This window comes from Spermophilus citellus, assembly GCF_964194105.1.
Source record: "Spermophilus citellus genome assembly, chromosome: 5".
In the NCBI taxonomy this organism is placed as follows: domain Eukaryota; kingdom Metazoa; phylum Chordata; class Mammalia; order Rodentia; family Sciuridae; genus Spermophilus; species Spermophilus citellus.
The window spans coordinates 80,193,471-80,209,770 of record NC_138186.1 but is presented as its reverse complement, the minus strand read 5'-3'; the positions used below and the strand labels follow the sequence as shown (position 1 = coordinate 80,209,770).

General features: G+C 36.0%; 1 protein-coding gene across 1 annotated transcript in view; it reads right to left on the bottom strand.

Moving 5' to 3' along the window:
- Window positions 1-16,300, bottom strand: part of ADGRB3 (adhesion G protein-coupled receptor B3) — a 696,487-nt gene that overhangs the window by 341,511 nt on the left and 338,676 nt on the right. The window contains exon 11 of the mRNA XM_081296489.1: window positions 15,115-15,309. Coding sequence (XP_081152615.1) covers window positions 15,115-15,309 — 195 coding nt within the window. The remainder of the gene's footprint in view (window positions 1-15,114; window positions 15,310-16,300) is intronic.

Genomic DNA, 16,300 nt, shown 5'->3' with positions numbered 1-16,300 from the left:
AGGAAAACCGAGTCTTCTGGTTCATCAATATATTTTCAATATATATAATGCCTTGCCCATAATGGATACTTAATAAAGTTCTAAATTAAAGGAAACAAGGTGAAAAGTCTATATGCTTTAGGTTTTCTAACAAGATTCGGCACCATTCCTTTGAGCTGTCTCCATTCTAATTTGTATTCCAAACATGGAAAAATAGGTATATTAATATTAGTTATTATATATTAATTCACTTTGACTTTTGGTCAAAGATTGAAAGAGAACAGAACTGACAGAACAAACAGGACAGACAGTATTTTGGAAAGGACACTTGTAACATTTCAGGCCACTTGATTAAATTTCTGAACAAAGTACAATGCTGATTCCAAGGCAGCAAATATACTGCTTGCTGCTGTTCCTGAAGAGCCCTGCTAATGGTGCTGTTACGCTGATGATTTATGGATCAGGTCGCTTATTTCAGTCTGAAATGCACCAGATGTGTATTATTTCTCTCTCTCTTTTTGATCATCCCTGATGCCTCTGATTTAAGCTGATTTCAAAAACTGAATGCATTTGGCAGAGTCACAGTTGCTTGGAGATTGAAATAAGCAGACTTGGATTAAAATTTAGTTCATTGATTATTAATTGTGTGATCCTGGGCAAATGTTGTCCAGCTAACCCTTATTCCTTTAATCTGTAAGAGAGGAATAATAATAGTTACCTGGAAAAGCTATTGTGAAACTTGGAGGTAATTTGTGTGTGTGTGTGTGTGTGTGTGTGTGTGTGGTGCTGGGGATTCAACCCAGGGGCTTGTACATGTGAGGTAAGTACTCTACCAACTGAGCTATATCCCCAGCCTGTGGAGGTAATTCTTAACACATTTCCTGACATCTGGTAAGTCCTTGATGTACAGAGGTTTTATGATTGTATTCCCTTTATTTTTTTTCTGTTTTTGTATAAGACTGCATAATTTGTATTTATAGCCACATTATGGCAAATATACATTTAGAATGTTAATATGGTCTTTCACAACCAACGCCAGTCTCTCCTATCCCCATTTAATCTATCTTCCTCTCTTGGCAATATGCAGAGCACAGAACTGATTCATGACTAACTTCTGGAGCTGTAATTTGTTCAGTAGAAATCTCTCCATCCTAATAATGCATTGTGCTAGAAGGGGTTTTCAGTGTAGGGATTATTAGACACCTACTAAGAAGCACTGTGCCAAGTGGTTGTGGGACACAAAGGTCAAAGAGGCATGACTCTTTTTGTATTTTTCTGGGCAGGAAGTGTGAAAATCAGTGAAGTAAATATATACTATAAAGAGAAGGACAGATACTTCTGTGAATTTCAAAGTGCAGGTTCTAGATTTGCCTATAAGAGACAAAAACAAAAAGCAAAACAAAATATGTGTTTTATGGAAAGCAGTAATCATTCTTTGCTTTACTTCTGATTGGCTTCCACTTGGCAGATTTCTTATGGATTATATATTATTTTCTATAACTATGCTAAAGCACTCTTAACATTTAGCTTTTGCTGAATTCTTCATGGAAATAAAATTACATATTAAGCTATAATTTGAGATATCTAAGCCACAGGAACTGTTTTCTTCATCAACCCAAAATGTTTGGATGCCAAGATAAAAGATAAGCCCTAAAGGAAAAGATTAAATAATGTGGAACTGAGGGTTTGAAAGAACTGTTTTGGTCCTGATAAGAAATATAGGGGTAACCCTACAATTGGCCTAATAGCTAAACAAGGGATCAGCAACAAGCTATTAGATTAAGGATGGAGAGCATAGAACAGAGCATCCATCTAGAGAAGAGATGAAGGCCTTGCCTGGTCCAGCTCCTTCACCTCTCCAACCTTACCACATGATATTCTGCTCCACACCCTCTATGCACCAGCCTCTTCAGAGGTTTTTCTGCCCCCCTATCTTTTCATCTCTGCCTGCAGCCCAACATACATGCTGTTCCCTTTCTTGGACCGCTCTACTTCTTGTTCTTAACTGGGATGACCCTTTCTTATCTTTCATTCTAGATCTATATGGAATTTCCTCTACAGGACTTCATCAGATCACTACTCTCCCCAAGTATATAAGGTCTGCATATATGAGGTCTCTTTCTTACCTCAAACTGCATAGCCTTTTTTTGAAGTATATCACAATTTGTAATCATGATTTGTAAGATTTGGTTTAGGGCTTTTTTCTCTACCAGCCTATCATCTAGTTGGGGTTAGTTCTGTTTTGTTCACTCTTGAGACTCCAGTGCACAGCATAAGGCAAAGTGTGAGCACTCAAACATTTAAAATCAACTGGCTGCAGACCTATGGTGTACAAGGCAATCAAATATGCATTGAGGTAATTTAGAAGAACAAAAAATTTCCTACATCTAATTTGCAGGCTTCTTTCCATTTCAACACCCTCTTCTGATAGCAATGCCTCCAGTACCACCAGGCTCCTCAATATATTCAGGGAATGAAATACGAGACTTATTTTAACAGATAAGAGAACAGGTTATCATGAGTAAATATGGGACAACACTCTGTTTTAAATAGCATTAAGAAGGTTAAATGTCATTATTGAACACAGATACACACTTTTGAGAAGTCATAGGGCCTAACTAATAAAGCATCAGCTGTGGGTGTTTAACCCAAGGAAGGTCCTCCTCTTTCATAAACACGGCTTCTTTGCCAAACACAGGGAATCCTTCCCCACCATCACTGTCCCTACCCAACTCCTTGCAGAATGTATCTATACTATAAGTGCTGCTTTGTTCAGAAAAATAATGGATAAGGAAAGTTATAAGAATATAATTCAGATAGCAAAGTGGAGGGGTCTTTGGCAAAGAAAAAGTTTGGAGAAAGAAACATCACAAATAATGCTTTTCAATAGCTCACAGTAGTAATTATGAAGGCCTAAAGGAGAGAAGTAATTGTGGGAATGAAAGAGTAAAGAAAGACATGGAAAATACCTAGAAGAAGAAGTGCATTTACCATTTCAAGGAATGCTTTTTAAATGACTTCTCTATCTTGGGTATTTCTCTGAGAGCTGGGAATGATAAGAGTGAACAAGATATGTGAGGGTTCCTGTCTCATGGAACTTACACTCTAGTGGGTGAAGAAAGGCAGTAAGTCAATAAATTTTAAAGGATGATATCAAGACTGGTGATGTAACTCAGTGGTAGCACTTAGCATGTACACCCTGGGTTCGGTCCTCAGTATCTCCCTGCCCACTCCCATGATTTCAGATAGTGATTGCAATGCTTTGAATATGTCCCCTCCAAAATGTAGATGCTGCCAATATGATGGCGATTAAGCCCTCTCTCCCTTGTAAATGGGATCAAGACCCATTTTTATAAAGATGTTTCTGGCAATATTTGGCTAGCTTGCCCTTCTGCCTCCTTTCATTGGAGGACACAACATTCTTCCCTCCAGAAGATACAATAACAAGGTGTCTTCCCAGAGGTAGTAAGTAGTCCTCACCAGACTGATGTTGTACCTTGATCCTGGACTTAGCCTCTAGAACTGTGGGAAGACAGTTCTGTTTTCTGTACCAATACCAGGTATTCTGTTATAATATTAGAAATGGACTAATAGGATGATTTAAAACTATAATAGGTTATAGGAATGGAGAGATTAGGTCAGGGCAGGCTGTGTGTGTGAGAGAGAGTGGGAAGGGAAGGGAGAGAGAATCACTTTTGCTTGGATAATCATCAGGAAAGACCTTTCTGAGGTCACACTTGAGCTGATACCAAAATGATGAGAGGGAGACAGACATGGGAAAACCTGAGGGAGAGAATTCCTGAAAATATTGGAAAGAGGAAGTACAAATTCCCTGGATAAAGGACAGTCTAGACAAGAGAAGAAGAAAGAAAGAAAATACAGGTGGAGTGGTCCTGAAAGGAGGATAATTGGGACAAAGGGAGAAGAATATTCACACAGGATAAAAAAAGATAGAAGCCAGATAAAGTGAGGCCTTGATCCCACAGTTGGTTATGTGACAAATTTAGTTAAAAACGGAATTTTGGCTTCAGGGTAAAAACTAAAGTGTAAGATAGTAAAAGAGAAAACACGGAGGTTAGAGAGAAGTCTTAAATTACTGAGGCCAGAGATGATGGTAGCTTGGCTTAGGGAAACAGCATGATATGATGACAGTCTGCACAGGTGGGAAAGTACAGACCCCAAGGTCAATCTCTGGTCCCTAGATTATGTCATTTAGGATGATGATGCAATTAAGCATGCTGAATCCCACCTATGAAAAGGCAGCGAGCGCTGGCAAAAGAAAGCAAGCTTAGATTTGTTCAAGTTGAGTATGAGAACTCTACAATATAGCTAATAGAAAATAGTCTAGTTTAACTACCATCTACATTTCAAAAGACAAAAATTTGTGAATAATTAATCCTAGTTGAAAACTGGAGACTTTTGGGATAAACAAAACTGAGATGATCAGCAGTAGAGTTGAATGGGTGAAGTCCTTGGAGACTAACTGGATTGGAAGAGTAAAAATCAAGACGGAAAAGGAAAGAAGAGGAGGAGTGACAGGTGACAAAATAAAGTAAGTTTGGAAAGAAGAGGCTCCAGGAGTGAGATTAATTTAGAGACCAACAGGTACAAATCCAAGCACAGTTCAAGATATAGTAGGTCTCCCTTTTTGTCTTGCACTTGGCAGACAACAATTGACTGTGTAATATGTAAAACCATGAGCACACCCACATTACAGACTAATGTGTGGATGGCAGCTTACTTGTGATAAGACTGTGATTCTACTTCTAAGTCTCCTATTCAAGAAAGTATATAGAAATGAAATTGAGTCCAAGCAACATTACTGTACAAATCATGTTTAGTTTGTCCAATGTGTTTGGTTTTTTAAATTATTTTTTTTTGTAACAGGAAATAGGCAAAATAACTTACAATTGATCTGGAGAAAGGATTATACCTACTATGGATTAATACTTTTACCCAGAAATCTATCCAAGCTGTACACGCATTCGCCATTGGCAATTAGAAGCTATTAAGGATTCAGGAAGGCAGCAGATTTTCATTCAGGATGCCCTCCCTAGTGGGTTTCAGGGGCCAAGACCAATGAGGATATGATTCAGAGACAAGATACTGAGCCACTGGGAAATCAGCAGAAAAAAGGCAGGGCTCTTTGGAAGGACTAGATTATTAAGCTCAGTGGTGGGATCCACAGCAGATGGGATGACCAGACTTGAGAGCTATGGTCATAGGGATCCTCAGAGAGGAAGGACTGTCCTAGGATCCTGAGAAAGGCAGAACTGTCCTAGCTTGATGACTGCGATCCACGAGACCCAGAGTAATGTGAGAGCAGATTGTTGAAACAAACATCTCCCAAGATGCAATAGTTAAGGGGGAGGGGGAAACAACCTTTAATGATACCTTTTGCTTTTTCTTCCTTTTCTTCTTTTTTAAGTCACAATCTCGCAGAAGCCCTGACTTGTTTTGAAAACTGCGTAAGAATACCGCTCCAGGAATCACTGGCTGTATTTCTTAACCAATCCTGCTCATAGAGTTTCTGAATAGCTGGATGGGCAATGTTTTATAAAATTATACCAATCCATGTTAAATTTCAGATGAAGAACTCCAGAAAGAGGTAGCAGAGTGAGTCAGCTGGGAGACTCGATGAGGTTAAGGGAAAGAAGAAAACATTCAATCTCCAGTCCTCTGGTGAATGAGTTCAGCACTCATTCAAAAAAGAAGGGTAAAAGGCGATACTAACAGGGTTAAGTATGCTGTATGATTATTCCCCCAGAGGCAGTCTGGCAGAGGAACCAATGTTATAAGAACATCACAACTAAATGTGGCAAAGAATTATCAAATCCAGACAGAAGATGCTTTTTTTTTTTTTAATATTTATTTTCAGTTCACGGCAGACACAACATCTTTGTTGGTATGTGGTGCTGAGGATCGAACCCGGGCCGCACGCATGCCAGGCGAGCGCGCTACCGCTTGAGCCACATCCCCAGCCCCAGAAGATGCTTTTTCTTTTCTTTTTTTTTTTGGTCCTGCAAGGAACCAAACCCAGGGCTTTGCACATACTAAACAAGCACTCTAACACTGAGCTACATATCTAGCTCTTTTAAAATTATATTTTGAGACAGAGTCTTGCTAAGTTGCCCAGGCTGGCCTTGAACTTGTAATCCTTCTGCCTCAGTCTCCCCAGTGGCTGGGATTCCAGGCAGATTCCACTGAGCTTGCCCCTGAGGGACGCTTCCTAAGAGAGGAATTAGTTGAGGACCAGTAACTCAAGTTTGGGCAAGGCTGACTGGTACACCTGAGGGTCACCACGTGAAGGAACCAAGCACACATCACAGGTTTAGACACTGAAGGAGGCAGGCACTTCAGGCCTGTCCTAGGAGAAAATGCTAGGCACACACCTCTTTAATACAAGGAATTCTCAGTTACTCAAGATTCCTTGTTATGGGCTGAATTGTATTCCCCCTCCAACCCTCACTCCCATACAAAATAACTATATGTTGAAGCCCTAACATGCAGTACCTCAGGTTAACTTTATTTGGAGTTAGGGCCATTAAAGAGGAAATTAAATTAAAAAGAGGGTATGAGGGAGGGATATAATTCAATCTGCCTGGTGTCCAGGAGAAGAGGAGATTAGAACACACAGAGACACCAGGAATATATGTGCACAGAGCAGGGAAAAACACATGTAAAAACTCAAAGACAAGCTTGTCATCAATGAGGCAAAGAAAAAGAAAAAAACAATGTGTTGACTACTGATCTTTGATTTCTAGCCTCCAAAGGGTAAGATAAATTTCTTTCATTTAAGTCACCTAGCTTGTGTCTTTATTATGGCAGTCCTATCAAATTAATATATTTTCAATGATAATTTATAAAAGAAAAATCTTTGATAACAAGTGGAGATCACAATGACAACCCATCTGTGTATTTTTCTTGTGTAAATCTCAATATTTGCTTGATTCTGAGGGCAATGGGAGATCCTAAAAGTGTAAAAATACGTAATACAAATTTTGTTTTTTTTTTTTTGTTTGAGTGCAGTCAAAATAACATATACTAGTTGATTGCACTATATATAATTATGTGTAATTTATATATATATAATATATATTTATATATAATATATTTATATAATTTTTTTGTGAATTGAATAATTCAGATGTGCTATACCACTGAGCTACCTTTTTACATTTAAAAAAAATTAAGACAACTTAAAAAATTAAGTTGCTGAAGCTGGTCACTGGGATTATACGTGTGCACTACCATGCCTGGGTCTACATAATACATGTTCTTAAAAATTCCCTTTCTTCCTTCTTCCTTCATGATCTCTGTGCACAATTTTGTGCTTTCTTATGAAGCTCATTAGCTCCTGTCAGCCAGCAGCCATCTTCTAAATTTTGTTTATGGCAGGATTCAATCATGTTTATTTGTAGAGCAAAACTTGTTGCTTAATATTTCATCCATTTAAGGAAGTTGTTTAGTGTTGAGTGTCTTATTTTCATGTTTAGATTAAGGTTAAAGTTTAAATACTACTTAGAAGGAGATGATAATTATACAAGACTCTACCACAGAGAAATATACGGACTCCTCTGTTAATCATTGAAAACAGCAGACATTTAAAATGTGGGGTGCTTGTCAACTGTGGTTCTGGACTCAACTTAGTTTTCACTGAGCCAAGAACCCAATGATTGATTTACACGCTCTCCTCATTAATTTGCTCTCCAACTCTAAAATGGCCCTGCAGCATCATCCCTGAAGACTAAATGCTTCTTCTCTCTTTCCATTTTCCCTTGACATATTCCTTGCTCTTTTCCCTAACAAGTGAAGAATAAGCAATGCCTATAATTTCTTAGCTGGTGTTATGAGAAACATCTGACCTTCCTTTCTTGCCAGGAAAGCTTCAAATACACACCTGCAATGGCAGTAGCTACCTGTGGTCCAGAGACTTTAAGTTTTCACTCCATCAGTCTCAACTTATTGGATGATAGGCAGTAGCAAAATTTCTGGATCTCTACTATGTGTCAGATACTGTGTATTTCATATAGATAATTGAACGCTTATATCAACCCTATAAGATAAGTACTATTATCCCAAATTATGGAAAAGAAATTTGAAGCACATAGTAACTTGTCTAGGGTCACAGAGCTAACAAACTCCAAAGCCACATCCTGAAGTTCAAAATTCTGTATTTAGAGTAAGCACTCAATTGTCATACCCTACAACCTTCCTTATCAACCTGACACATGTTTGAGAAAATAATAAACCTTTCTGCTTGCACAATGCTTTCTAAACAAGGCTCTCATGACATCACATTGTATCTTGAATGTTGCAGTTGAATTATTATTACAAACCAGAAGAACTCCTTACAGATCTTATTTAGTTAAGAAAATTGGAGACCTCCACAGTTAAGACTTATCATTATGTTACAGTATTATATTGTTCTGGTTTGATGTGAAGTGTCCCCCCAAAAGCTCATGTGTGTGACAATGCAAGAAGGATTAGAGAGGAAATGATTGAGTTATGATAATCTTAACTAATCAGTGAATTAATCTGATGGGATTAACTGGGTGGTAACTGAAGGCAGATGTAGTATGGTTGGAGGAGATGGGTCCCTGGGGGCACACCTTTAATGTATATTTGTATCTGGAGAGTATTAGGGTATATATTTTTTCTTTGTTTCCTGATCATCATGTGAGCCAATTTCCTCTGCCACATTCTTCTACCATGATGTTCTTCCTCACCTCAAGCCCTGAGGAATGGAGCCAGCTGTCTATGGACCAAGGCTTCTGAAACTGTGAGCCCTCAAAGAAACTTCTCCTCTCCTAAAATTGCATAGTTGAGTCACAGTAGTGAAAAAACTGACTGGAACATATATTATCATATTAATAGTTACTTTCACATATACAGTCCGCTCTTTCATATGCAAAAGGTAAAAACATTTGGTACTAAACTCACAGAAGAAATATTACTACGGATGGTCATTTTAGGAATGATCCATGTGATCCATGTGACAGCAATATGTGCTATGTCAGGAAATGTCTTAAGATAGAAGATGCTTGACTTCACTAAAATCACTATTTTGCTTTTAATTGATTTCCTTGATCCCCCAACACTGAAATATTTCTTTGTAATACAATTGGCACTTTAAAAAGAAATTGGAAAACTGAGGTTAGAGCTTCCTATTTAATTTCAACCACTGTAAAAAAAAAAAATTCTCAAACCTAGGAAATGTGTCAAATAAACAAGGGTCTTCCAACGTTGAGTACTGACCATTAATAGGTCATGATTAATTTTTCTTAATAAATAGAAAAGAATGGAAAGTACCAGAATGTGTTACGCATAAAATGGTAAATATTATTTTTGTAAAACTCTCTTCAATTATATATTGATGTAAACTTTGTGTTTTAGAGAGGGCCACAGTAAAAAGATAAAATAAAACTTTACAGTATTTTACAATACTGAGTGAGACTAACATAAGTGTTCTAGAACAGAAAAATGCCTAAGTGGAGACTGGCCTTTGCATTCACATGAGTACGCTGTGGGTCTCTGTGGATATTGCTATATTTAAGTTCTTCCCAAAATTTTCTTTATCTCCCAAGTGCAAACTGTCTCAGGGCCTACCTTTCATTCCATTAGGAGATCTGTCTTCCCTGCCCCAGTGACCCTGAGATGTGCTTCCTTCCCACACCTCTAAACCACCTTCATTGTATCCTCCACAGGCTTACTCCCCCTCCCTACCATGCACATGCTGTTCCTTACCAGGCTAATCTGTGTTACCAACCTCTGCAGAGTATCTTTCAAAAAATAAATTTATGTTCAGTAATACTTAGTAACCTTGTTTATGGAGAATCAAGTCTCTTCTGTCTCTCTGAATTAGACATTTAGAGCAGTTTTAAAAATTTTATCTTTTTTTTTTTTTTTTTTGGTGTAAGCATGTGATATTCCCAAACATTATTATATTTCTTTTGTTAACTGAAGAATTATTTCAACAAATATTTGAGGGTCTGCTCTGCTTCAAGTATCAGACTAGGCCCTAGGGATGTAATCATCTCTCAATAAATTTAAAATTTACTGCTGAGGGCAGACTTGGAAATTGTCATTACAATGCTGTGTGTGAGTGCTCTAGTGGGGATGTATATAAGGTTTCAAAAGGCCAGAAGAGTAGGGAAAATCCAGTTCTGCCTAAATTTGGGGAGAAGACTTTTGAAAAAAAAATTTATATTTGATTCAAATCTTAAAAAAACATATGTCAAATTGGAAAAGGGAAGGATACGACACTCAGAAAACTCATATGAGTTCTGGGAGATGTGATAAAGTGTAGGTTAGGAAAAGAATATGCCTGAAGGGAAAAGATTTTTGCAAGATGGTATACCAGATACCAAGTTGTATAATTATGGTTTATCATTCTTAGATACATAGCTTTTTTTTTTTTTCAACATCTTATAAATTATAAATTAGAATGGGACTTAAAATGAAAGGCAGCTTAGTATAGTGTAACATATATAGCACCTTTTCTGACTTAGATGTGAAATGATGGTGTATATTAGAGATGATATTGTCCAGATCAGGATGAAACAGTTTCACAGTAATATCCAAAGATGGATACCTTCCAGTAAAAAGAAAAAAGACTTAATGTGGAGCTTCATTTTATGACCCAGTGCCTGACCAGGAAGGGTGCAGATGCTAAGTATCCCATGAAAATCTTCTCTTGGAGAGCTGGTGAGTGGCCTGTGTAGGGTATTATTAATGTCAGAAATTATTTCTATTGTTTTGCTTTGCTGCTTCTCTCTTTTTATTGTTCTAATTCAGGTTTCTGACATTAAAAAAAATAGGTATCATGCATATGTTTTGATGCTGGGCATAACCTTAATGTGTAATAGCTGCCAAAGAGCTAAATAGTTACCTGAAGACAGAGTACCAAATGAAGGCAAACTTCCCTACTTTGTAGTTAGGCCCTGTTGCTTATTGAAATAATTGTGCACATTTTAATAGAATTTGGTGTTGATTTAGCAAAGTGTAAAGGGATTCAGCCTTGCATTTCTCCATTAAATGATAGGCAATTATATTTTGAACTTCTGAGAATTTACACTGTAATGGTTTTAAGTCCTAATTATCTTCATTTGATAAGGCGAAGCTGTATACTTTCCTGGTATAAAATTATATGAGTTATATATTTTTCTTCCTCCTTTTTTAGTTGTCAATGGTAACAAATTATTGTTCATAAATAATAAAATTTAGGGCACTTATTCTAAGAACCTGACGTTTCACTGGCTCATGTAATTATAATGCTGTTTCTCAGTACTGTGAATAATCGGGAACATTTAACTTCATAATTTTATGGATTCTTTAAGCTGAAACATATTTTGGTTTATGAAGTGTCAAGCCCCAACTAATAAATTAAAATTTTCAAAAAGAAAAGACAAAAGAAAACCTTACTAACACAAAAGAAACAGATTGACTGAGTTCACATGGGGAAATATGATAATCATTTACAAACTTTAAAAATTTAAGTTCTATATTTTTAAATGATTTTCTTTCTGTCCTGGACTATGATTATTGAGCAAGTCTAGATGACATAAAAATGCAAATGCCTTAGTGATTTTTAGCAATTCTACTGAATGAAATTTTCCATGGATACATTTTCTTCAAAGACCAAACCAAGACAGAACAAAACAAAAGCCCTCCCAAATCTTGTCTTTTTGGAAATAATATTGGTAATTACAAAAGTCATCTAAACAAAGAGAAGAGCTTCACGTGTTGAGAGGAATAATGCCAGTTCTCATCCTCTTAAGTCATAACATTATCATAGCCACCTTAAAGCCTTTAGAGGCCTTCACAGTTTAATTTATTTGATTTCTAATAAAAATATATTCATATACATAGATATGTGTGTGAAAGTGTGTATAATGCAGGTTGCAGCTATTCTGATTTTCTTTCATTAACACACTAAATCAATTTTTTGAAACCAGCATATTAACCATTTTAAATAAAATGCTCAGTATATAACCACATTTAAAAGAATGTATTCTTTTTACATAATTTTACTTAATTTATTTATTATTCTTGCTCATCGTTTGCTACTGAGGGACAAAATATGAAAACTGCTCAATGATAACTATTTGATTACTTGTTCTTATTAGTTTTACTGTTGATTAATTTAACCAACTTTTTGTTTCTTCATTTTTTTTTTTTTTTAATGCCTTCTCTAGTCAAGATTTGATTCTAAATCTTATTTGGGGTAGGAGACTGGAGCTTGGCTAGGGTCCAAAGGTGGATCAGGAAAATTTCTCCTTTTTCAAAAAATTTGTAGCAAGTGCTAATAATTTAAGATATAATGAGATGTGGGAGAAAAAGTGTCATTGGCATTCAGAGGCCCAGAATACCAAGAGGTGACTTTGGAAGGTTGAGACAGACTAAGCCAGTCTGAAAACACAAAGGAAGCAAAGACCCAGAGCCAAGAATGTGAAGTACATTCAGGAAGGAGGAAGGGTTAATTTGGCTCAAGTATATAAACTGTAAAGAGGAAAAGCAATCTAGGCAAGAGGCTGGAGACATAGGTAATCTACATACTGCACAGTGTACTAGAAGCCAACATAAAGATTTTGGAATGTCATCTAGGGGTACTTGAGAATCCCCTGAAGATTTCTTAGATGTTTCTTAGTTGTCCCAGGACAACTAACAGGCAGGTAGTGTGTAACATGGATAGGAATAGAGGTAAATATGTGAGAGGATATAGTGGAGGCTGAGCTCATTAGAGGCTGGTTAGGATAACAGCAGTGGGAAGACTGAGGAAAGAATAGATGGAAGAAGCATTGTGCTGGTAGACCCAACAGTAAAGAAAGAAAAGGAAAAAATCAAGATGACATTACAAGTCTAGGATAGGAGTGCAAATTCCACAAAGCAAAGTAAGAAATGCAAGAAAATTTGGAGTTCAAGATGAATTTATATCACTTGAAGCCTGGGGTGCTTGCCAATCAGAAATGCCCAGAACCTTCACAAATGGCAAGTTGAGGTTTATGTAAAGTACATGGAATGTTGAAGATGGCCACAAACCAGAGTTTATAATAATGCAAAAAAGACAAAGTATACATGTATCCATTTATATTGAATTCTGGAAAGTAAAATAAGAGAGGTAAGAGTTCTCTGGGATTTCAGAGAAAGGAAACACTGTTTTTAGACAGAGTTAGGGATTTGGTGGTCTGGTGATGGAAAAGATGTGACAGAGTTGAGCTGAGAGAAGAAAGAATACCATAAAAGGATGGTATTCCAGGTGGCTGAAAATATACCAGCAAAATCAATAGAATAGAAAAATTACATCTCACTTGTAAGGGAATTAGGAAGATACCAATGAGTTCTGGACTTTGTATATATGTGGAGGACTGAAGAGAGCATAGGTAGAAACAGGTTTCTGACTAGAACAAAATGGCCACAAAATAATCAGCCAAATTGTTTCATTTAAGTCAAACCAGCTAGTGTTTAAGACTAAGCAATTAGTTAAACTAATTGTTCATTGACTCATGTATTTCAATGAGTATCTCAAAATACATTGTGAACATAACCTGATAACCTTAGTTTCTTCAAATTACTACATAAAATCTGAGAACTCAATTATTTTGAGAGTTAGAGATTATTTATTACAATATTTTGCCGGATGTTTCAACTGTGAATATAGTGTCTCAGAGCCTGTGTATTTTTGTTTTGTTTTGTTTTTTTAAGTTAAAAGTTGTATCTTGTGTCAAGGACTTCAAATGTTAGGTTTTTTTTTTTTTCAAATGTTAGGTTTTAATGTCAATGCTAATATAATTATTTCAGAACTGCAGGGAATAGCTGTATATGACTTTTATTAACTTGTTAATATTAAAAATTATTTCATTCTTTGTATAAAACATCATCTTTAAAATGACTAAATGAAGTCAGCCTTCTACTCAAGTCAATTCCACCCTTCCTGACGGAATTTTATGAATATAATTTAAAAAGTGAACACTGATGATATAATCTATGAATGCAGCACCAATAATTCTCACAGGAGATATTCTCAGTTGCATGTGCATCAAATTTTAGTACATAAAATCAAGGCAGCAATATTATTTGTAAATAACTCCATGATTCCAAAAAAACCCTTCTTTTTCTCTTTCACTCAAGATTTAATTAAATCCAAAACCAAAGCAAGCAGACAAAACAAACAACAACAACAAAACAAACAAAAAATCCAAAAAAAAAAAAGAGCAAACAAAAACCAAAGATGTATTTAAAAAGTGAAAGGCAAACAAAACTCCCAAATGAAGAAAACAATACCTGATCTGGGAGTTTTGCCAATCCTTTATTTTAATCAACTTTTTACAGAGATAATAGGAAGAATATTGAGCTGGAAATGCAGAAATCAACTCAACATTCTTGGCACGAATACATTTTAGACTATAGCACAAAAAAGAGTTAATCTGAAATGCCAACTGAGGTTGCATTAAATATGCTATTATTTTGCCATTCAACAAGCTTTGTTTCATTGGCAAAGGCAACATAAAACTAGTTGAATACTTAAACACTATTATGGAAATAAATGATGTTGCTCTAAAAGTCTTCCATGGCAAGAAAAAAAAAATGCTGTAAATTTCTTATTTTCCTATCCAGAACAATTTTCTATCTGCCTTATATTTTCTGGCAATGATTCCACAAAATTAAATACGGTTCTCCCTCTTCTAATAGCAAACCCCCAAACAAACCTTAAACTATGTCTTCTTTGCATGTTACAGTTAATGTGCTTTCATTATACTTAATGTACTTTTAATAGTCTCCTATGGCAAGATGTTGATATTAAATGTGGGAATAAAATATCCGTGATACTACCTTGAATTTGCTGTAATGCCTTTTATCTGAGGGCTCAAAGCACTCCACACACATTCTCATTCAGTATCTCCTTGAGGTGTAATATGTGCACTTTATGGTTGAGGACTCTGAGGTGCAGAATGAGGAAAGGAATTGAGGTCATTTCCAGAGTTTACACTAAGTGCAGCCTGGATATTTCCCGGCAGGGGTGAGCATTCTCTCCCTGCAGTCCAGGCTACTACCAGGTGGCTACACTGGCTTCTGGGTGCTAAAAATTGATTGCATCTTATCTGGTCCTTTCCTTCATGGGATTGTTTCTCTTACCTGGACACCATCAGATGCAGGGATGTAACTTGCCCTTTTAAATGTGTCTGTAACATTTCTGAGGATTTCCACAGACATCAGAAGGTCTCCTGCATAAAAATTTTTCCTCTGAGTTAAATCCAACAGTGTCTTCGTTACCTGGGACATTCCATCACCTGCCAGAGTTCGCTGCCCCTTAGCCAGATGCTCTTTAATCTGTGATGGTCAAAAGAACACAATCAACATCAGAATCTTCATGACTGTTTCTCTACAAATCTTCATTAAATAGCTATATTAAAAATTCACTGATCAAGTTTAAAATAACTTTGCAATACTTGGAAAGATAAAAAAAAAAAAAACCCTTAAAGTGTGTGTATCCCACATTCTGATAAGCATCCAGCACGGGAAAAAAAAAAAAAGAGTATATACTTCTTGTCAAACCTAATAGACTTCCCATTTCTAGTTAAAAAATGCAATTTAATACCATTGGGAAAAATATATATAAATTTAGGTTTTTGATTAGAGAAAAAAGTTAAACAATATACTTGCATGCATTAAACATGAGAGATTGTTTAGGGAGGTGTGACCAGAGATGGAGATTATAAATGCTTCAAAATTACCAGTTTTTGTGATCAATTTTAATAACTTTTGCCTTAAACACATCTTTATGTAGTAGCAAAGAGTTGTTGCAACACAATTTTAGCTTAAGAAAATGTCTCTAAATTTTAGAGGTTTACTATGACATGATTGAAAGTTAGATTGCTTTAGTTTTATTTATTTATTTATTTATTTATTTTTAAAAAACAACAATGGGGAAAAAAGAATAAGAAACTCTCATCTGGGTTCTCAGCAGTAGAAGGAACCATTAAGATGCAAAGCTTCAATTACTTTGATGGCTAGAAAAATGGCTGTCGATTCTCATGTTTGACTATCTTACAGCTCAAGAAAAGAATCTTGCAGCACATAAGAATGAAAAGGTAAGAAAGGTGAAAGAAATAACAAGGATCTGTTATACTTGTTAAATAAAGGTTAACCTCTATCTCACATTGCTAACTTTTTTTATGAAATTAGCTTAAAAATCATGAAATAAGCAAGAATGAACACATCAGAGAAATACTAAAAAAAAAAAAAAAAAGGTTAAAGTATAATATGTGTCATCATAACTATGTTTCAGTTTCTCATTAAAACACATGCCAACAAGTCATGG